Genomic DNA, 24,030 nt, shown 5'->3' on the forward strand with positions numbered 1-24,030 from the left:
TGCCATTGCTCAGGGCATCTTGTGCGCTCAAGCACTCCAGAGAAGAGAGTGGGTTCCTTCATAATTTCAGAGCTAATATTTCCCCCACCCCGGCCCACTGTTCTCAATTTCCCCTCTTTTCTCTTGGACAAGGGTCCTCTTTAGCTTCACCCTCCCTTCCCCAAAGCCCCCTGCTCTGAATTCTCAGTGTAGCTTTGTGAGTGAGCTTTGCTCCATTAAAATGAATCGGAGTGTGGTTTTTTCTTCAAAATCTTTAAAAACCATTTTACTTTAAAACATTCATTGGTACTCTGACTTATTGAATCCAACCAATTATTGGCTTTTTGCTTATTCACGAAGGTTGTTTGAAGTAATGATGTGTGTGCACTGAGTTTCCTGGTTCTGGACTAATTGGCCAGGACCCAGCGTTCTGCAGAGGGTCAGGTCCATGACACGGGCCGGGCCTCACCCTTCTCATGCTATTTGGATGGTGGTCAAGTGGCTAAGCCAGCGAGTCACAGCCCCGGTTGCCCAGCAGGAGTCAAGAAGTCTGGGACTGACTGAGGCCCCTAGGGCCGGCTTGTTTATGTGGGTGAGAGGAGGGGCCTCCCACCCAGCAGCATTCAGCGGGCTTCATTGGCATTTTCAAGGCACAGCATTGCCTGTAAGTCATTGTCATATCCTTAGGCTACCTGGCACCACTCCACTGGGATGTTGGCAAAGGGAAGAGAGTGAGGGGTGGACAAGTAAAAACATGGTACCATGGTACAAAGGGGAAAAGCAAGAGTACAAACTTGAAGGCAGGATTTCACCACCATCAGCGTCAGTAGTGTCTTGATCACCACTGAGTGCTTGGGACACTTTGCACATTGTACATTTTTCATTTGAAGATTCTGTCTTTGGAGGTTTCTCTGGGCAAAAGCAAAAAATGTGGAAGGGACAAAATGAAAAACAAATACACAAAGCGGCCTATTAGTATGTGAGAAATAGTCGTAAGTTGAATACACCACTAGGGGGCGACCCAAGAATGAGCAAACAGCCCAGTTGGCCAGGGAAAGTTCACTTGGGGAGAGAGGATTTTTTTTAGTATGTTTTTCAAAGCTTGAAGAAATCTGAGATCGTTTAGTATGAATCTGCAGACCAAGGTTGTATTTCAAACTGTCATTTATTTTGGGAGGTTCTTTTTTGAGCTAGAGAGAAAGGTCTTCCTAAATGGTCAGAAACATTTATTAAATAAGAGTGGTTCAGAATCATGTTATCGGGGATATATGTATATGTATAGCTGATTTACTTTGTTATACAGCAGAAACTAACACACCATTGTAAAGCAATTATACTCCAATAAAGATGCTAAAAAAAAAAAAAGGAAAGAATCACGTTATCATCACAAACAACAGAATTAGAATCACAGTGTATCTTAAAAATTTGAATCTCTTCTCTGAGGCATTTCAGAAACTTCTGAATGTTGGACATTTTAAATAGATTTTAATGAAAGCTATACATATAATTTGACAAGCATGTAAAAATAACTTAGAATACTTCATTCGCATATAAAATGAATGGAATCATGCATGATTTGTATTACACTTTTACTGTTGTTACACGTTCTTAGGTATGTAATGCAGCTTTGCAGATACATGCATTTATCCTTTTTCTAGTGCATCTTCTTTCCAGATAACTCAGTATATGCTAACCAGTTGCTCATGGGGACTAAATTGATGCTTCATCAAAGATCAAACATCTTTTGCTCTGTGCTGCATTCCCTGAAGCCTCCTCCCCCAACCAGGGAGGTATGCTAAGTTGATACATTCCCAGTAGTTCCATGACACCTTGCTATAAGTAGAACAAGAGCGTGAGCTCTGGAGGCAGACTGCTAGGATATGAATCCCAATTTTAAATGTTTTTTTTGGTCAAGTTAACTTCTCTGTGCCTGGATTTTCCCATCTCTGAAATGGAGATAAAATCAATGCCTCTTTCATAGGTTTGTAGTGGAAAGTAAATGAATTAATCTATGTGAAACACTTAGAAAAGTGTGTACACATAGGAGGTATTCAATAAATGCTTGTTGATTTCATGAATGAATGGCCTGATACTTGCCTCAATCCAATATAAATTCTTTATAAGAGCAAATTCATGGGGAAATTGTAAGATCCTTGGATGGGTTTTCACTGGCTATAAAAAGTCAACAAGCCGATGGCAAACAGGAGAGTTGAACGGTGAATACCCTCTACAAAAGAAACTCTAATTGATGTTCAGGTCTACCACAGAAGCCTCTTTGTCTCACCTGTACAACATGGTGACAATCAGTGAGCCAGAAATATAGGGCACTTTAATAAAAGTATAGAGTTTGTTTTAAAAATGCTGGCCAGCCACTTAGAAAAGTTTGATCTACAATCACAGGATTTCTTACTTTGTTTTTTATCTTTTCAATTGTAACCATCTAAAGAGCTTAAAATTTGCCAAAGCACCAGCTTGACTCTCTAGGCAGATTGATAACATTTCAAAAGATAAGGTTTTTAAAATGGCATCTAAAACAAACACTATGTAAAAGGGTTATGGAGCTCCAGAGTCAAGAAAAACATAATTCAATACACTATAAATTAAAAAGAAAATGTCTAGGGAAACAGAGCTCACAGTAAGAAAGTCATAAAAAAAAAATCAAATCAAAGGCTCTTTCTTACTCCGAAGAGCTATATTTTCAACAAAAATGAGCCATTTGAAAAAATATGGACTGAAAAGAAATCTGATTACAATGTTCATGTCTGGATGTATAGACTCAAGTGTAATCATAATTATGTTTTATCCTTTCACACAGTGAGTATTACAAATAACTGGATTTCAAGTCAAATTATTTTTTATGAGTGATTCTCCATAACATTTTACCATTTTAAGTCCTCAGATGAATGCAAATGAAGAGAATGTGGGACATTAAACAACTTGAAGAACTTAATGAGGCATAAAGAAGCTGATCAAAAAAAGGGGGGGAACTGAATGAATTCTTCCTGATATTATGTTAGAGTCAATCAACAAACACATTTTCCCCATGAGGATAGAAAAAAAAATGGTGATCCTCTAAATCTGGTCTAGCAAACATCCTGGAGTGATTAAATGTGTCAATGCTAAAGGACAATATCCTTATGTCCATATATAAGCTGAGCTCTGGAGCTCAGCTTAAAATTGGGATTCATATCCTAGCAGTCTGCCTCCAGAGCTCACTTATAAAGCTCACTTATAAGCGAGGCTTATCCATGGAAGATATTAGTCATGCCTGAGTTATACTGGTTTACCAAACATGGCATTTTCCATCAGGAAACTGGATGCAGAGCAGTATTAAAAAATCCCAGAAAAGAAAGGCACTAACCAGGCAGGACGATCTAACTAAAAGATTTATTAAAATGTGAGAGGAACATTCAATTCGTTCAGTTTACAAAGTGGCAATTCCATTTCTCTGACACCAAGATATTCTTGTAGACAGGGTAGTGACTGAGCCTTACCTCTCTGGGGAGTAGAGCAAGAGTCAGGACTACAGTGACCTCAAAAGGAGAAGACACAGGAACACCTTGAGCACAGGGATGTGTCTCATCTGTCTCTGCAACTCCAGTGTCAGCACAGTGAATGGCACCAAGAAGGGCTTCTTGCTGAATGAATAATTGAATGGCTGAATAATTGAAGAGATGGGGGAAGGGCCAGCCACTGGTCTAAGTGTGAGGATACAACAGACAAAAATCCCTGTCTTCACAAAATTATATTCTAGTAGTGGGGGACAAACAAGAGAAATTAATATAGAGTATGTGAGATATTGATTAGTGCTAAGCAGAGACGTTAAAGCAGGGAAGGGAAGTCAGACCTGTCTGAGGCGGGGGCTGCGGAGAGTTGACCTTTCAGAGAAGACGGTCAGGGGAGGCCTTCCTGAGAAGACAGCTCAGTTGATGGCAAGGCTGAGCTGCGGTTCCCAAGGCTGCTACTCCGGTTCCACTCACGCGCTCTGTTTATTTCATTTTCCGAGATTCTCCTCATTCTCTCCAATGCAAACACCTCAGTCTTGCTTCACTGGATTGGAACTCGACCTTCTCAGACCTGTCCTCACCCTTTATGAAAGAGCATGTCTTAGTCCTTTTAAAGTCTGAAGATGAGAGACAGTGATAAATCAAGACTAAGAGAGCACTTGGTATTTTTACACACTTGATACACACACACACACCCCCCCCACACCGAAGAGTCACGCTGCGCTTTCTATCCTCAGAGAACATCAGGCTGGGCAGAAGGGGATGGCCGTGGGCCTCCCTGAGCCCCTGTTTTTGTTGCCCTTGGACTCCCCCAGGGAGCGCGTGGCCCTGGATCCTTGCACTTCCTGAGGGCTCCACTGAGGATTCGGTTAGTCAGTCATCACAGGCAACGAGGAAGCAGAGCCTGTGCTCACGCAGTGGGGAGCACAGAACTGCACGAGGCGAGGTTCTGCTTGGAGGACCAGGTGGCTCCTTACTGGGCCCCTGCCTACCACCTCTTGCCTTGCCCACCAGCCAGAAGGACATTTCTGGGTACAACCTCTTCTTGTCCTGCCCCTTTGCCCTCCTCCCTCCCCCACTTGGCTTTGAACTTTTTTTCTCTTGGCTTCTGGGAGGCCACACTTTCCTGGTTTTCCTCTGCCCTCATTGGCGGCCTCTTCTCAGCCTCTTGGCTGCCTCTTCCTCCTCCTTTTCCTCTATGAGCCCCATCTCTAAATGATGGTGGACCAGGATCCCATCCTCGGCCCTCTCCTCAAGCCTCATTCCGCTCCTTCTCTCCCCAGGTGATACTCTCTCACTCTGTGGCTTTACGTGCCATCTACATGCCAATTCAAGATCTTTCTACTGAGCTTCACTGTCAGAGATCCTTACTTAACAATTCAAGCGCTCACTTGACATCACCACTTGGGTGTCCATTAGATATTTCAAACACAACATGACCAACACAAAATTCTTTTCTTTCTTTTTTTTTTTTTACATCTTTATTGGAGGATAATTGCTTTACAATTCTGTGTGTTAGTTTCTTTTTTTTAACATCTTTATTGGGGTATAATTGCTTTACAATGGTGTGTTAGTTTCTGCTTTATAACAAAGTGAATTAGTTATACATATACATATGTTCCCATATCTCCTCCCTCTTGCGTCTCCCTCCCTCCCACCCTCTCTATCCCACCCCTCCAGGCGGTCACAAAGCACCGAGCTGATCTCCCTGTGCTATGTGGCTGCTTCCCACTAGCTATCTACCTTACGTTTGTTAGTGTGTATATGTCCATTCCTCTCTCTCGCTTTGTCACAGCTTTCCCTTTCCCCTCCCCATATCCTCAAGTCCATTCTCTAGTAGGTCTGTGTCTTTATTCCTGTCTTACCCCTAGGTTCTTCATGACATTGTCTTTTTCTTAAATTCCATATATATGTGTTAGCGTACGGTATTTGTCTCTCTCTTTCTGACTTACTTCACTCTGTATGACAGACTCTAGGTCTATCCACCTCATTACAAATAGCTCAATTTCGTTTCCTTTTATGGCTGAGTAATATTCCATTGTATATATGTGCCACATCTTCTTTATCCATTCATCCGATGATGGACACTTAGGTTGCTTCCATGTCCTGGCTATTGTAAATAGAGCTGCAATGAGCATTTTGGTACATGACTCTTTTTGAATTATGGTTTTCTCAGGGTATGTGCCCAGCAGTGGGATTGCTGGGTCGTATGGTAGTTCTATTTGTAGTTCTTTAAGGAACCACCATACTGTTCTCCATGGTGGCTGTACCAATTCACATTCCCACCAGCAGAACACAAAATTCTTGATCCCAAACCTGATCCTCTTTCCCATCTCAGCAAATGGCACCTGGAATCTACCTGGATGCTCAGCCCCCAAACCTAAGTGTCATTCTTTTTCTTAAAAAAATTCACATATAATTGACATATAACATTATATTAGTTTCAGATGTAAAATATAATGATTGACTATTTCTATATATTGTGAAACGATCATCACAATAAGTCTAGTTAATATCCGTCACATACATAGTTACAAAAATTTCTTCCTGTGATAAAAATTTTTAAGATCTACTCTTGGAAACTTTCAAATATATAATATAGTATTATTAACTATAGTCACCATATTCCTCATAACATCCCTGTGACTTATTTATTTTAGAGTGAAAGTTTATACTTTTTAACCCTTTCACCCATTTCACCTCCTGAACAGACCAAATTTGATCCTGCCAGGGGCCCTTGCACTCCAGCTCCCTCAGCCTAGAATATTTTCTCCCCAGATCTTCAATGGGCAGCTAGCTCACAGTTGGGTATAGCAAGCCTGTGAGTTTCTCATGGGTAATGCCAGCCTGGAAGACTATGGCTGGACTTGGGATATTTGGCTGGTTAACCACTTGAGAGGCCTGTCTTCCAGGTAAGAGTGTGCCGGCAGCAGGAGGCAGAGGGTTACATCACCAGAGGGAAGAGCTAAGGAGGATGAAACAGCTGGTATTATCTAAGAAGCAGCAACCACTGAGGAGCGGACCCAGATGTTTGCCCTTTTCCTCTTCTTCTGTTCTACCCCAGCCCCCTGGAGGAGTAGGAGCCCAGAGAGAGAGGATATTTAAATCAGAGAGGAGGGTTTTAAGTTTTAAATTGAGGGCTTCCCTGGTGGCGCAGTGGTTGGGAGTCCGCCTGCCGATGCAGGGGACACGGGTTCATGCCCCGGTCCGGGAAGATCCCACGTGCCGCGGAGTGGCTGGGCCCGTGAGCCATGGCCGCTGAGCCTGTGCGCCGGGAGAGGCTGCAACAGTGAGAGGCCCGCGTACCGCAAAAAAAACACAATAAATTGAAGTGCATTGAGATTTATTCACCAAAAGGAAGCAGGCAACTATGGAATCAGTCCGCCCAACTCCAAGGCCGTCGTCCCCCTCAACACCAGTCTGTTGCCCTAGCTCTCAGTCTTATTTACTCTTGTTCTGGAAGCTGGTTTATTCCCTTCTCTGGGGAAACAGAAGACTATAAACAGATGGGTTGTTCATCTGCTAGAAATGGTTTGTGTTTACCACCTAGGGACTCTAGACCCCATCCCACTGGAAGGATTTTTAAATGCCCTTCCCCTATCAGAGGCCCTCAGAATGCTGATCTAGGCAAAGAAGGCGTGCAGCCCCACTGTGTTCCTAGGTTCATGAAGATGCTGTCGGTCCGCATTCCATACAGTGCTTTGCAGGGCTTACCAGTTTAAGTGACCAGACATGCTGGATTTCCCAGTACCTACTGGTGGTGTGCCTGCTGCCCTTGCCTCATTATTAATAGAATTCCCTTTCAGTCAGTCTCAAAAAAGTATGATAAATTGAATGGCCACTCTACCAAATATTCATAAAAATCAGTTGAGGGAGGCAATTTCAAGGCACCCTTGAGCTGATTCAAAGAAAAAGGACAGACATGAGCAGTAAATCTCAGAGAAAGCAGGAGGGAAAGCCAGGCTAGTGCAGGCACGGTCCACTAGCCTCCTTGGCCGCCAGCTCTGACCAGCCGTGAGAGAGGAAATGCTCAGGACTGCTGTCCAAATTGTTTCGGACACTGGATGACTGCCACTTACCCTTCAGCTAGCACAGGGCGGAAAGACCGGAGTCTTTATCCCAGTGTAGGCTTGTCATCCTTCACTAGTTCGAAACTAAAGACCCCCGGAGGTGTTAGAGAGACATCATTAAACATTGACCCAGGTGTCATCGCGGGCTTGCCCTCCCACTGAGCAGGTAGAATGAGTGAAGAGCATGATCTTGGGGTTCCGCTTTACTTAACAGGTTTTTTAACAAATCCATTTTCTGGTCCAAAAAGGGTAAAGAGAGAACACAGGTACAACTCTGCCACTGGCCAGTTCATATTTCTGTATCTCTTTTAGCCCTATTTCCCTTCCCCCCGCTTTTTTGGGACTGGCTCCTTTCTGAAATTCAAAACTTTGTAGTCTATGGAAAATATGGGTCCCCAGTTCTGCCACAACCTTCTGATTCTCAACAACAAATGATGTTTCAAGTTTACTGTCTCCTGTTTCACCTTCTGAACATTTCCAAATCTGGATGCGGGGTTCCGGTGAACCCAAAAGGCACCGGTACCTGACACCACTCGGGACTCATACTTTCTGCAGCGCCACCTAGACCGGTAGGCTGTTACAGCAATCCCCAAAATGTGTTCATTAGAACATTAAATCACTCGTAGGTATGATATGAGAAAACAAGGTTTCCGTGATCAAAGGTGCTTATTGAAATGCAGATTTTAAAACATGTCTCTTTATTACAGGACTTCTTAGAGCTTTTAATGTGCAAACATGCAAGTGAATCCCCAATAAAGAGAGGGAATATTGTGAGGCAACCCCCTCCGCCTTGATGAAGGTGCCATTTTTATTTTTGGTAGAAAATCTGGAAGGATAAGCGTTGAAGGCACACACTTCAGGAAACGTTGTTCTACTAGCCTTACTAGGAGTATGTCCTTACAATGTACAACTAATATATGTAAAGCACTAATTATACTAATAATATTGCAAGAGGCTTTTCTTTATTTCAACTTCCATGATATTTCAATACGATGCTTCTGTCTATTACCACTGAAAAGGTGGACACGTTGAAGTATTATACAGTCTTCTTTTACAATTCTATGAATTATGCTGTATATAGACTGTGGGTAATATTCTTAGTAAATTACATCTACTTGTGAACTAAATATTGTACTATTTTGACTTTGTGCCATTGCCCACCCTTGTTGAGTTTTAGCATTGCAAAAAATCAAAATCAAGAAATCAATGTGCTTCATAAAAGGAGCATCTATCTATCTATCTATATATTTTTTTGCAGTACGCGGGCCTCTCACTGTTGTGGCCTCTCTCGTTGCGGAGCACAGGATCCGGACGCGCAGGCTCAGCGGCCATGGCTCACGGGCCCACCCGCTCCGCGGCATGTAGGATCCTCCCGGACCGGGGCACGAACCCATGTCCCCTGCATCGGCAGGCGGACTCTCAACCACTGTGCCACCAGGGAAGCCCTATCTATATTTTTTTAAAAAATCAGTTCTGGTCTAGGTGTCCAGCAAACTTCCTTTAGCACCAAGCAAGAGCAAAAACAAACAAAACCCCCAAATACCAGACATAGAGATGGAGACCTCTCTTCTTCCTCAGGCTAGATTCCTGTTAGATTCCAAAGCATATCGTAGTGTAAATCCAAAGATTCCTGGTGGCCTTGCATCTCTGCTATGCACAGTATTTCTTACGTGATTTGAGGAACGCACTATGGTTGTAGTTTCTTGAGTGCTTTATCAGGATTATTCTTCTGAAAAGCTCGAGGAACATAAGCCAAAAGTCACCCAGAGAAGGTTTAAGCATCATTGCTGTAGTTCAATGTCCTCACAAATAAATAGTCACAGTGCAGGCTGCAAATGTCAGGGGTGCACGCACACCACATATCTGCCTTGTAATTCATTTGCTTTTTTGTCTCTACTGATACATTTAGAAAGAAGTGCTCGGGCTGAGAGGCATAGAATGAAAACATAAAACGAGTCTAAATCTTTTCCTTATATACTGTGATGATCATATTGATAAAACATTCATAAAGACATTTATTGAAGTGGTGATTCTGATCCATTCTGCATTCCCAATTTTCATTTTTTACTCTTGTACTTGATTATGGGTGTCTGTAGCCTGGAGAATTCTAGTAAAAGAGGCCCTTTTAACTAGTAAAAAAAAAAAAAAAAAGCCATATTGGTTTTTCTTAAAGCATTTTCCAAATATTTTTACTATAAAATAAGTAAGAGAGAAAAGTTTCCAAATTGCACAAGTCCACAGCTCCCTGAAAGCGCACTGAAAACTATGCAGAATAATTTTGATTAGGCTGGATGACTGTGCCAGGCTCCAAACAAGTGGTTATTCTGTTGTGACATCTGCCAAGCAATGTGTCCATTGTGCTCTGGAATTTAATTCATTTTAAATGACTCCATCCAAATGATAAAACATGAGATGTGCTACACTCCAGGGGTAAAATACAATGATTGTTTTTAGTGTGACCACAACTGTTAGCTGGGAAGCAATACAGCCTGTTCTAATTAGGCCCTGATTATTGTCTCCTGGAAAACAGCTAGTTCAAGAAATGTGAGTGAAATCCTGTTAAGTGGAAGGATTGGCATAAACAATCTTGCTTACTCTGGTGTGACTACAAACGCTGGCAGAGCCACATGCCAAGGCTTCCCAGAAAGTACAGCAAGAGTCTTCAGAAGAGAAACTATTTCAAAACTGAAAGATGCTTGGGATACTTACTGTAGGATACAGTTTAATACGTGTACCAGTGTAATCAATAAATTATCTTACTGATCTAGGACTTCTGTGCAAATGCCCCCAAATCCAAAATATTATAACTGCCTGTCTAAAAAGTACTGTGAAAGTTCCTAAGAGTTGTATGTGGTGGGGAACACTGCCTGGAAGCATGAATGATTAGGCACTGAAAGAAACAAAACAAAGCAAGTTGAACCTCAGGAGAAAATACACACACGTAAGAATTTATGTCTCCCATATGCCACGTATTTAATATAAGCTTTGGAAACAAGTTCAGATGAAATAAAAATCAAAGTTCTCAAAAGGTGAAAGATTAACTTAATCACTAAATCTTCCCTATTGACCCAAACATCAGTATGTTGTTTATTTCTATGCAAAAGTAGGCCTTCAAACTGCTTAAATGATATATGATACACAAACCAGTTTTCAAATAATACAGCCAGTCATCTTGCAATTTAAAAAAATTAGGTAAAAGATATTATAACACATTTCACACACACACACACACACACACACACACACACACACACACACACACACACACACACACACACACACACACACCAATGACAAAATTTGGCCTCTCCTAAAATAGAAGACCATTAAGAACGGCCAGAAAGGAACACCGTGTCACCCCTCCCTACAATCCAGGTAGTTTCCTTTAATCCAATAGCAAATCTGGGCATATTTGAGAGGGGTGATTCTAACAGCCACGTTGAAATCCTGTGGAGAACCGTTCATGTCTACCCACTGGTGCCCGGAAAAGATGCCAATAATTTTTCGCTCCCACTTCTGCTGCTGTCTCTTCCACATCCTCACGTAGACCCCGGACCCGCTGGCCCCGGGCTGGGCGTCACACTGCTGGTACAGCAGGTCATAGGTCTCATCTTTGACATCACAGAAGCGGTATACCAAGTTGCCCGGTCGGTCATTGTCATAACCGGAGAAGTGGATTCTGCCCCCTGGCAGTTGCTTGGCGGGAGGGCTTACCCCGATCTTCATGAACTTTCTTTTGTGGGGTTTTTTGAGTTCCAGGAGGGCATAGTCATAATCCATGCCAATGTCATTGGCATTGCCCTTGATCCAACCCTTGGGCACATGGGTGCGCTTCACCCGGATCCACTGAAATTTCATCTTCTCGGGCACGGCTGAGCTCGAGTCGTTGGCCCTTCGACCACCATCTTTAAACTTGGGCTTCAGGAAGCCCACTCGCAGTTTCTGGGTTCCTTTCACGTAGGTTTTCCCATCGTGTATGCAGTGGGCAGCCGTGAGGACGTGCTTCTCCGCCACCAGGGTGCCGGTACAGCCTGTTGATAATTTCACCGATGTTGAGAACGGGTAGTTGAGCAGGAAGTCCTTCCCAAAAATGCTGAATCTGCTGTCGTAGCCATAAATCTGCCGCTTCCTTCGAGACTTTCCCGAAGACTCATCCTCACCACTTCTGAGGACATAGATGCCCACCTGTGTCTCGGTGCGGCTGCCGTTGGCATAGAGGGTTTCATAGGACAGGTACTGCTTGGCCTCTTCATAAGTGGGCAGTGGACTTCCCTTATGACACTGGGGGCCACACGAGGAGGACACTTCCAATTTGGCTTCGGCCCCAAAGTGTGGCTTGGCCAAGTTTAAGGTGGACTGGGGTAAGACCACGGGGAGGCGGTAGGCAGGCCAGGTGGGTTTCCAGTGGGCGCTGTAGGGGCTTACCTGCCCAACAGCACAGAGGAGGACGGAGAGGAGGAGAAGCCCTGGGGTCCCCGCCATGCTGAGCACCACCCTGCAGGAACAAAGACAGGCAGGTCAGGAGGGCAAGGGGCTGAGCTCTCCTTTGCTGGGGAGGCAGCCTGGGGGCATGCCTGTCATTGTTTTAACACTGTGAACCCTGCTCATTAATCGGGGGTGTGGAGAGGAATCCCTAGGTAAGGGTCTCACTCACAACGCAAGGGCTTGACCTTGTTTGTTCCTGTGGCTGGGTGCCCAAAATGAAATTGGGTATTCATTCCCCTTGATGTTTAAGGTGTCCCTAAGGGCGGCCTGCTGCAGGGCAGGTGCATGGAGTCATTAATTCACAGATGAATTGCTTGACCAGCCCTGACATCCATACAATTTTGAGCCTTCTTTGTGCTTGATTCTATACTTTCATCCTCTCCTACCTTCCTGGTCCCCCTGCCTTTCTTTCCTTCCTTCCTCTCAATCTCATTATAGGATGTACTTCGAAAATGTTCAGAGTAACTTGCTCATCTCGAGGGTAAATTTAAATTACACAGTTTATTGAATGACTAAGGCATCAGGGAGGGATGGGTCCACAGCGTCACACTTACTGGGACTCTGATTGCTTTTAAATGGTGAGTGATTGAGAAGAGGGAATGAGACTTTTTTTGTTTTATTTGTTTTGCTTTGCTTTGAATTTAGAACAACTTTAACTATTATAAGTTTAGTTTCAGAGTAACCAGGTCTCTGACAAACCCAATATTCCTTCATCCTTTGGATTTTGTTGTATACTACCAGGGTCTTGTCAAAGATCTAAAGCTCTAATAGTGCATCAAGTATCACACTGTGACTATTTCTATTCCTATTTCAAGTAACTATTGGTTACTTTTTCAGGTCTGTGCATCTGTGTTCCCAGCTAGGTTAAATGCCTTGAACTTGGGCCTATGCTAGCAACTCAACAAAGATTTATTGAATGGATAGTTTGTATTTATGAAGAGTGAATGAATGAATGATTAGTGTGGCTCAAAAAAATATACATTTTTTAAATTGGGGTATAGTTGCTTTACAATGTTGTGTTAGTTTCTACCGTACAGCAAAGTGAATCAGTTATACATATACATATATCCCCTCCTTTTTGGATTTCTTTCCCATTTAGGTCACCACAGAGCACTGAGTAGAGTTCCCTGTGCTATACAGTAGGCTCTCATTAGTTATCTATTTTATACATAGTATCAATAGTGTATATATGTCAATCCCAATCTCCCAATTCATCCCACCCCCCTCCCCCTTGGTATTCATACGTTTGTTCTCTACATCTGTGAAAAAATATTTTGAATGATGCATGCTGAGTGCTAATGACAGAGATGCGCACGGATGATGCGGTAGCTCAGAGAAGGGGTGTGGAATCCAGTGGTGGGGAGAAGAACACGGGAGGCATCCTGGGGGAGGTGATGCTTGAGATGGGTGTTAAAGCTGAACAGAAATTAGCTAAGACACAGTGAAGGGGACACTTAGAAAGAGGGAAAAACCGTCTATGCAAGGGCAAGGAGACAGGCAACAGTACAAGTCACTTCAGTAACACATTAAGCTCAGCAAGGGTGGAACAGAGGACATGGTGGAAGCAGCAGGCGAGAGCCACGTTATGCAGGGCTGTGTATACTAGATGAAGGAGTTTGGATTTTATCCTGAAAGGTATGTTTAAAGACCCAGAACAATCATCCCACTAGAGGAACAACAACAAAGATGATTGGAAGTACTCTTATAAATATTGAAGCATCAGTTGGCTCAAACTGGCTCCGAACCTTCTGTTCAAGAGAAGCTGAATAGCAGGTAGGTTAATTCATTCACAATCAAGGACCCCAAAACAAGGACAAGGAGGGGTTAGGTCTTAAGAAGCTAGTGGGACATAGTGGGAGTGGGAGTCAGGAAGAAACTGTTTCACTCTTCTCACGCTTCCTCTTTGAGAATACAGAGCTGCTAGCAACTTCTGGGTGCCTTTCGCTTTCTTTTACATAAAACTGGAAAATCCCATTGATCTGATCTCGTCCAGCTGAGCACGCCAAGCCCCACTCCCAATATGCACACATCATGTTTTCCAGTATGTGCTTGCCCCACCTGCCTCGGGGGTCTGTTTTGCTTGACTCTTTCTGATTTCACTTCTGTCAAGTGCGTGGCTAGAAAAGAAAGAAATGCAGTCCTGGAAAAGCTAATTCCTTGGGACTTCCTGATTCCTTGAAACTGTTTCTCTCCATTTTTCCAAATAGGAAGGGTCCCTGGGCCCTTTGGCATGGAGGAAATACATCTAATTATTTCTCTAAATCCTTGAAATCATGGGGGGCATGTGTATGTGCACACAAGTGTTTGTGCTGGTTGAGGGTACTGCCAGAACTAAAGGTTCTAAATGGATGACGGAGGGGATGCTAACGCAGGTAGAGCCCTCTTCCCTAAGGGGGACTTTGGGGGTGGGTTAGGTGTGGTGAGGACAACACTTCAGGAGACTTCAGGGGATGGTTCTCTCTGATTATTCCCATCTCCTAGACGAGGACCCAGACCTTGGACATACCTAGGGCTTGTATAAGTTGCTGTGTAGGTGACGAAATGCCCCCCACACCAGAATCCCTGCCAACTGTGATATGTACTAGGAGGAATCCTGTATTTCCCACAGGGCTTCATCTTGGACCCCTACATACCACCCCCTCCTCACTTTGACTATAACATGGAGAACATTAATGCCTGTTACCACTGAGCAACAGATGCGTTAAGCCAAGTTTACTTCAGCTTCTCTTTTTTTTCCTTATAAATTTATTTATATATTTCTGGCTGCGTTGGGTCTTCGTTGCTGCCCGCGGGCTTTCTCTAGTCGCAGAGATCGGGGGGCTACTCTTTGTTATGGTGCACGGGCTTCTCATTGCGGTGGCTTCTCTTGCTGCAGAGCACGGGCTCTAGAACGTAGGCTCAGTAGTTGTGGTGCACGGGCTTAGTTGCTCCGCAGCACGTGGGATCTTCCCAGACCAGGGCTCGAACCCATGTCTCCTGCATTGGCAGGCAGATTCTTAACCACTGCGCCACCAGGAAAGCCCCCTAGATGGATTTTTAAAAGTGTATTTGAACTAGTTTCAGACTCGTTCCTACCATTCTCTTCCCTGACACCCCAGCCAATAGACAATGTCAACGGTTGGACGAATGGATAAAGCTAAAGACACGTGCCATTGGCACAGTCCTACAGAGTGTGAATTCTTTACTGCCGTAAGTAATTTGCACTCTGTACTCCTAGGATCCAATTAACATACAAATTTCAGATTTAGGATTTCAAAAGGCATGTTCTAGTTGATAATATGAGCATATTTTAACTGTCATGTTCTTCCTGCCCCTTGAAAATATCTACAACTTATGATAATATATAAGATCATACTATCTCATCTCCTCCTCTCTCTCTCCCAAGAATAATATTTTGAAAACAGGAATACTTGGCAGCTTGGACCTCTGGATTCTGTGTGTTCTTTCTTAAGATAAGCTGAAGTAGGGACTTCCCTGGTGGTGCAGTGGTTAAGAATCTTCCTGCCAATGCAGGGGACATGGGTTCGAGCCCTGGTCTGGGAAGATCCAACATGCCGCAGAGCAGCTAAGCCCGTGCGCCACAAGTACTGAGCCTGCATCGAGAGCCTGTGTGCCACAAGTACTGAGCCCGCACGCCGAGAGCCTGCGCCCCGCAACAAGAGAAGCCACTGCGGTGAGAAGCCTGCGCACTGTAACGAAGGGTAGCCCCCGCTCCCTGCAACTAGAGAGAGCCCGTGTGCAGCAACGGAGACCCAATGCAACCAAAAATAAATAAATAAATAAATAACATTGTTAATGTACTAAAATTGCAAAAAAACCCCACATCCATCTAGGAACCTTGTCTTAATGAATTAACCCCCTCTCAGGCAAAATTGATTCTAATTTCACCTTTCCCAGTGCTTGCCCTGTATAGTAAAGCCCTGTTTAAAAAATGCTTTCCAAGGCCTTGAAGCATGCCTCATTTCAAATGTGTCACCAGGGCATACCTTTTTGAAAAATGTCTGCCTTTCAAAAAGTAAACACTGTTTTTAGAAACCACTTAGTGGGTGTGGAGACACAGGAACAAGTCTTTTTCTGGGGTATGCGTGTTGGCTCTCACTGGCCACAGCTTCACTCCAGCCTCTCAACACACAGAATCGAATTTGTTCTTCAGCAAAATGAGGGCTGACTCTGCCAAGGGCCTCCCGGACCGCTTACAGATCACAGGATGCTGTTAGAGGGCACTAAAGAGCCTACTGCAGACTGTGGCTAGAATATTAAGACTCTAGACGAATAGCATCTAATCTAATCCAGAGCCTTCACAACAGAAACTCTGGGCAGTCAACCAGTTTAGGAGAAGCCAGCCATCTATAAGTAAAACTGCTAAAACAACAGGGCAGGGTAAAGCTCTAATCCCTTAAAAATAAACTTTTCAGATACGTCAAAAACACTAATTCTCTTAGTTTGAAGCATCGCTTACAAGTTCCCTATATTATTATTTCAACTCTATTCATTATTTTGTGTGGTAAGACCTTATTCTGAGAACATTTTATATCTTCATTAAAGTTTCTAGGGTTTCCCTGGTGGTGCTGTAGTTAACAATTTGCCTGTCAATGCAGGGGGCACGGGTTCGAGCTGTGGTCCGGGAAGATTCCACATGCCGTGGAGTAGCTAAGCCCGTGCACCACAACTACTGAAGTCCGCACGCCTGCAGTCCATGATCCACAACAAGAGAAGCCACCACAATGAGAAGCCCGCACACCTCAAAGAAGAGTAGCCCCCGCTCGCTGCAACTAGAGAAAGCCCACGCGTAGCAGCAAAGACCTAACACTGCCAAAAAGAAATAAATAAGTTAAATAAATTTAAAATCAATAAAGTTTCTATCTAACTCTGAAAGCTACAAAACTGTATTTAAAAAAAAACTTTAATTCAGATTTAGAAATTAATGCAGGTCAAATTATTCCAAATTGATTTGGTTTTTAAATACCTGATCAGAAGTTGGAAGAGAAAGTTGTATGTTCTCAGGTCCCCACCTGGGTTTAAACTGACAACTGTATTAAAGTTACAAGCTTCATCAGTTACTCACTCCTTTACCGATTGTGTGTTTAGGGTGATTTAGAAATTGTTATGAACAATGATCTCTTAGTCTTCTAGCTCTGGTCTTTCCAGGTCCAAGATTCTCTCATTTTATAATTTTCCAGGGACACAAAAGGCCAGGTCAGGCATTATGTTGTTTATAGACAGCGTCTGCACTGTCATTTACTGCTCAGTAGCTTTTACTCAAAGAATTGTGGAAGGCGGAGGCACAAGAGGAAAGGAAAAGGAAAATTTATCATGCTCATCTCTTGCCTGTCTGGACGGCAAGGTTTCCCTTATCTGTTTGCAAAGGAAACAAAGGCCTCCAGCAGAGGGCAGCTTTCAAGAATGGAGTGGAGGATGGCTAGGTGAGAAAGCTCTTAGCAAAGTCTTGGGGTGGGGGGGGGGCACACCCTACTTCAACTCAGGGCCTTTCCTAAGGCATTCACACCTTGCCCTGACCCCTTCCCCATTAATAAAACACCTTAAAATTAGGTTGGTGGCTTTGCATTAATTTCCCAATTCACCTGATACTAGGATAATTCCCCAGGAGACAATTATTGTTTCCATTTTTATAAACTCTTGGTAAGCCTTAGCTATGCCCATATAAGTTTATTTAAACATAAACATTCTAGGATGAAAACAGTCATAATCTCACTACTGGAAAAGTAACTAATGGGTCACATAATTTTTAATTCTCTCCTGCCTTTAAATGAATCATTTTATCCTTATAGAACTGTCTGGAAAACTCACACCTTAAAAAAGGAGTGAACATTTCCAAATCTTATCCTTATTATTAACCAACAAGGACCTACTGTATAGCACAGGGAACTCTGCTCAATATTATGTAACAACCTAAATGGGAAAAGAATTTGAAAAAGAATGGATACATGCATATGTATAACTGAATCACTTTGCTGTACACCTGAAACTATCACAACATTGTTAATCGACTATACTCCAATATCAAATAAAAAGTTAAAAAATAAATGAATTAATTTTAAAAAATCTGGACAAAATAATTCAGGTCTACAACATTTTATTTCTAGGAATAAGCCTTTACTGGATAAGGAGTCCTTAGATACATAATTATCTTTTAAAATTCCCAACTAAGTATTTTCATGCATCACTTCACCTAAATGACAAAGAATGGAAAATGAAGGTAAGCAAATATTTTCTCGCCATGCTTAGTAATATGGAAACAGTATTCCTTTTCCAGCTCTGTATATCTGACTCACAAGAGGGTTACACTTTCCATGTCCCAACACTCAACATGAGCCGCTGTCCCTCTGTCCACTGTCTGAAAATATTTATACCTTATGAAGATGCTGCCACTTCATAAGCCCACTAATAACCTTACAGTGAAGGGACATTGCACATTAGCAGATGTGCAGACAACAATCACTGCTTGGAGACCGTGGCACTGAGATGGCCCTCTGCCAGTTCTACACCTTGAAAACTGCAACAACACAGGTCTCCTCAAGAGGGCAAGTGTTTGGGATAATGGTTTAACTCCTATAGCAAAGAAGTGCTGGCAGGGAAAATCTAATCCTCAGGATATAAGTTCTCTGTTGTACAACATCTGAATTCCTGTGACCACTATAAACGGTAATGACAGGAAGAAACAGCAGGGAAGTTTGTGAGGATAAAAGTTTTGGACACCATCTGGAAGGATGGCCAAGGGTTTTTCCATGGACTCTCTGCCCAGAGATACTGAACAGTGAAACCATGCTAATTCCTAAAGCAAATAGCTAAAAATGAACAAAGCTCTGGGAATACTCTGCAGCCAGGCATGCTCTCATTTTCCTGAGGCACAGAACCTGTTAAAGGGAAACAAACCTAATCACATAATGGTTTAAGAATTACAGTCTTGTACAGGAAAGAAATGCAGGGTATTTACAAGCCCAGCTACCCTAAACATAATCTTGTGGTCAAACGAAGTTTAACTTCTTCTCTATCAGATTTTAGGCAAAATGAACTACCCTAGTGAGCCTGGGACAAACCTGGCAGCAGAACAAGAGCAGAGTATAAAACTGTCAATGGTGAGACCATGAGAAACGAATTCCCTGGAGTTGGGGGCGGGGGAGGGGAGTTAGGCATGAATAATGGCTGGTGGATTAAATCCTAAGGGATCTATGAGAAAAGATGTGCAGGAGAACCTGAGACTCTTAAACACTGCAGACAGGGGCCAGAAGTGTTCTCAGACCCACTAATGGGCACTTTGGCACTTATACTACAGACAGAAAAATGCACCCACATTCACCATCCACCTGAATAAATTGTCACTGTTACAAAAATGAGATCCATATTAGTTACCTTGGAAAAATGCTTCCTTTCCAGTTCAGGCAATGGAAAGGATGACGAGTTATCTCTTGACTTTAAGTGGCAAAAATACAAGTGAAACAATCTATTCAAATGCAGACGGTGTACATATGATCACAAACACTTTCACAAGTACAGATAGTGGCTTTCGTGGCAGTTCCTAAGCTCCTTTTGCCCACTCCACCTCCAATCCACTCCTGTCTGACAGACTTCTTAAGAGATGCAGTTATAAGGTCTATTTTAAATGCCTCTTATGGACAGGTATGATTCTGAAACAAGTGCAATAAATAGCCTAATATTAATTTGGAATTCAGCTTTTGGCCACAACTGACTTCAAACCATAAATTCAACTCCTTACCACAGGGCCTCGTCAAAAACGATTCTGGCATTGGCCTACCTGCTCCTAAGGATGGCAGAGGGACCCCTCAAGTTCCGTTTCAGAAGCCAAGAGAAGGCAACCCTGAGCCAACACTGATCCTGAACAACCAGGAGCTTTCCATCGGCCAGGGGCTGTTTCTGAAGTCTCATGGATGTCACCCAAAAGGGAATTAAACAAACAGGCTTTTTATCAGCCGCTTTCTCATGAGATGTTCGAAAGCAAACCTAATTTGTATTCCGGAGGGGAGTGGTAGTTTTCCTTTATCTAAATAATTTTTCTCCCTCCTCTTTTAAAACATTTTTGAAACTTTTTTCAAAGTGTTTTTTTAAACGTTAACTAGTGATGAATGTCCACAGGCTCAGGAAGAAATATTTGCTTCCAGCAACTGTTGATAGTTCACGGACAGTAGTTTCTAGGGATGCGCAGGGTTATCAATCAAGGCACCAGAGAAAAGAGCCTCTTTGCTGCAGTCTCCTTGCTTGCTAAGGTTTGTTCACAATCACATGCCCAGGACTTAAAAATTAATGTTCAGATCTTGTTGGAATACGTATGTGCAAAACTCAAGGGAAAAAGTGAGGGTATGCGTGTGTGTGTGTCTGTGTGTGCACGTAAGAGGCGCCGGTGTTGTCATCTTCCAGCCGGAGGACAGCGTGCCCAGAGCGGGCTCTTTCTTTACTCCCACCCAGCATCCGAGATGGTAGTTGCAAAACTTTCCTTCCCTACCCGATCCACGGGTGACACTGCGTGATCCAAATGCCCTGCAGCTCCTGAGTCTCCGCGGAGCTCCCCCAGGCCGCCGGTCGCACCCCTCGAGCCCCGAGGGTAGCCGAGGCGAGGTCTCCGGTGCCGTCCCCCCAGCCACGCAGCCCGCGGTCCCCCCGCCTCGCGCCCACCGGCCCTTTGTTCCACGGCCCCCGCCGGGCCGGCGCCCTCACTCACCCGCGCCGGGTCGCCCGCCCGGACCCCGGCTCGCCGCGCCGCTCAGACAGGTGTGGGGGCCGGGAGGGCGCGCGCAGCTCCCATGCCGGCTTGGCGGCGCGACTGAGTGCTAGCGGGCGGGCGGGCAAGCAGTGCCGGCGGCTGCCGGGTCCGCCCCCCGCGCCTCCGGAGCCCGCCCGCCCCGCCTCCGCTCTCGGGGAAGCCGCTCGGCCGCCACCCGCCCGCCCCCCCCGACCCCCGCCCGCGGCCCGCGGCCCGCGCCCCCGCCCCTCGCCGCCCGCAACCGGTCCGAGCCGGGCGCGCAGGCGGGAGGACGCGCGGCCTTGCGGCCCCGCGCAGGTGGCCCGGCGCAGCTCGCCTGTCCCGGCCTCTCCGTGCCAGCCCGCGCCGGCTCTCGGGGAAGGGCCCGCCCTGGCCGGGGACCCGCGCAACCCTTCCTGAGCGAGCCTGGGGCCTTCTCTGCCTGCGGTCCGCCGCCTGCTCGCAAAGACCAAGGGCCCCTAAAGTCGACAGCCGAGATCTGGGGCCGCGGGCCACACCTGGTGCGCGAAGAGCCCCTCCGCAAGTTTGAAGAGTTGGAGAGAAACCTGTGCGCTTCCCACCCCACATGCGCTTTGAGAGTTTTCAAAGTTTTGAGGTGATGCCCGAGTTCCTTCCCCCTTCACCCAGTCTCTCGGGGGCCTCAAAGGGGCGGAAACCCGCGATCCGGTGGCAGGACCGCCAATGCTTTGCATCCCCTGCAGTAGCGCCCAGTGCGGTGCTTGGGGCCCGGAGCAGGGCAGGGGCTTGGCAGCTTCCAGTAACCGGCTGGGTAGGGAGCCCACAGGCCTCAGCTCTCTCTATCCGGGCACCAGCGGGTGGAGCCACCTCCTCACCCAGTGGGCAAGCGGCCCACAGAACGGGCAAAGAAGGTACAGATTACCCCTCTTTGACAGGTAAGGCAGGGGAGGAGGTTTTTCAGGGCTTAATGACTTGCCCCAATGCACTGAGGCCGCGTTTTTTTTCTGTGAAGCCCTTTAGCCTGCCCGTCTCCCACCAAAGTCTGCTCTCAAAAAGAGAGGACTTAACAGGCTGTTTCACACCAACGTGTTAATGACAGACCAAGGTGCTTGTGTTTGCCACCGATTTTAAATAGGAAAGCCCCAACACGTGTCGCTCTGTGGTGATTCTCAAATACGAGGGCACTATTTTAAGGGCAAAATTTTCTTAAACCAACCCACTTCTGGCTTAAATTATTTTCTTTTAAAACGTTGCATTACTATAAACATAAAATGAGATATAAACTTGTGTCATAGCTTTTGAACAACTCTGGAATAAAACCAAAACAAATTTATAAGTTAAATATAAAATTCTCCTCCCAGAGCTGTAAAATTTAAATTACTAATGTTTACTCAACTACTACTAGCAACTTGTGGTACTGACTGCCCAGGTGTGAGTACATTTGAGCTCTGCGTGGCTCTGCAACTCTTATGGTGTGGGAAGGGCCCTGTATTGACTCGATTTTCTCATCTCTTTCCTCCCTTCCAGGTACCACACCTCCTCTGCTCACACTCTATATTATTGTAATAGTTGGCTTTCATTTGACTCTGATACATAATTAGAGATTAAATTTGTGCTATTCCTTTCTTATTAGCATAACGAGTAAAGTGGTAAGTGTTGGTGGCAAGGCATAGCTCACACAGGCACTGAGGTCACAAGGCAGTACTTGGTATCAGATGGTTATCCCAATGATCCAGAATGTGTTCATATTCGTTGTTTTAATCATAACTATGAAAAAAATAAATTTTGGCTCTCCAGCTTCCATTTGGAGAAACACCATTGAAAGTCAAATACCTAACTTAATAGAGAAGGCGGGGTTGGAATTAGAAGGAGGGGAAGAAGGGAGAGACTTCCCAAAGCACCTATTACATGCAAAGCATTGTGTTAGGCACCAAAATAAAGAGATGGCCACAGGAAGACAGTCCAGCAACATAATTAAGAGTATGCCAGTGGCATTCAACTATGTGAGTACTATTCCAGGCTCTGCCTCTTATTAGTTGTGTAGCTTTTGGCTTGACCTTTCTGTGCCTCAGTTTTCTCCTCAGTAAAATGGTGACTACTTCATAGCAATGTTTGAAGAATTGAATGAATTAATACACATAAAACGCTTAGCACATGGCCTGACACACAGTAGGCCCTTAATAAATATTAGCTGTTGTTACATCTGTTATGTAAAAAGAACGTGCCTTCTCTCTGCTTTGGAGCACCATCCTTCAGGAGCACCTCAACCTACTTTGACATTCATTGCTCATTTGTCCTGGTGGTTTCTGAAATTAGTGTCACCAATTTAGGGAAGTAGAATCTTGGAGAACAAGATGATTTTATTCCCATCATTCAGAGAGAGCAACTGAAGCACAGAAGGGCCCCCTGTGCCCTCTCCCAGCTCCACTCCCAGAGCCAGCCTCAGGCCTAATGCCCCCTACCCAGACAGGAGCTCCAACTACAGATGACCTGTGGAACTGTGGGTTTGAACAAGCTCCACCCACTTCTCTTGTTTCCTGGAGCTGTCAGTAGTAAAACGAGAGGATGCTACCTGGCTCAAAGGTTGTCACTGCGATGGCCATAAGGACAGCAACAACAAAGGATCTGTAGAGAACTTTGACGCCAAAGAGAAATGCCCTGTGTAGCAGGAGTCCTCATGCTGAGCCTAGATATTTGCTATTTTTTTTGTATTTGCCCCACTCCGCTACCTGAAAAAAAAAAACCAAAACAACCACCAGATAAACCAGAACCCTCACTGCTTAAGAACTCAATTCAACTCTATAATCGTAATTCTCAAACACTTTTCATGAGGATGGCACCTGAGTTCTTAAAAACGCATTCAGGGTAAGGCCCACGCATTTAGCGAGTGCTCACTCTGTATAAGGTACAGGGGCTGTGAGAAAGAAAGCAGATATCCCTCATCTCAAGGAATTTATGCTTTGGATAGAAACGAAACAAAAGCAAATACAGGAGAAAGTGAGGTGTAGGCTGGATCAGGCTACAGCTAGAGAGCACGGAAGGGGGAATTATTAATTCCCACTCCGGCAGGTGCTAAGGTCTCCCATGAGGTGGTTGAATTTGAGCTGCAACTCAGAGGATGAAGACTTGAGCAAAGCTGCAACAAACATCTCATTGGGTTCCTCCACTGTGTAAATGAGGGCAATCTGGGGGTGAATGAAGAGGGCAAAACTAGGATGGGATTGTAATAATTATAGCTATGTTTGTTGAATGCATATTATGTGCCAGGTAGTGTGGAATATACTTTATTACATGT

General features: G+C 44.5%; 1 protein-coding gene across 1 annotated transcript; it reads right to left on the minus strand.

The window, feature by feature from the left end:
• Nucleotides 1–10,509: 10,509 nt before the first annotated feature.
• PRSS23 (serine protease 23) lies at nt 10,510–20,875 on the minus strand. Its single transcript, XM_060018133.1, has 2 exons — nt 20,736–20,875; nt 10,510–12,050 (listed from the first exon to the last, which is right to left on the minus strand). Exon 2 carries the CDS (start codon nt 12,035–12,037, stop codon nt 10,910–10,912), a length of 1,128 nt encoding a protein of 375 aa, XP_059874116.1. The 5' UTR covers nt 12,038–12,050; nt 20,736–20,875; the 3' UTR covers nt 10,510–10,909.
• Nucleotides 20,876–24,030: the final 3,155 nt, after the last annotated feature.

Source organism: Delphinus delphis, chromosome 8 (genome assembly GCF_949987515.2).
Source record: "Delphinus delphis chromosome 8, mDelDel1.2, whole genome shotgun sequence".
Lineage (NCBI taxonomy): Eukaryota > Metazoa > Chordata > Mammalia > Artiodactyla > Delphinidae > Delphinus > Delphinus delphis.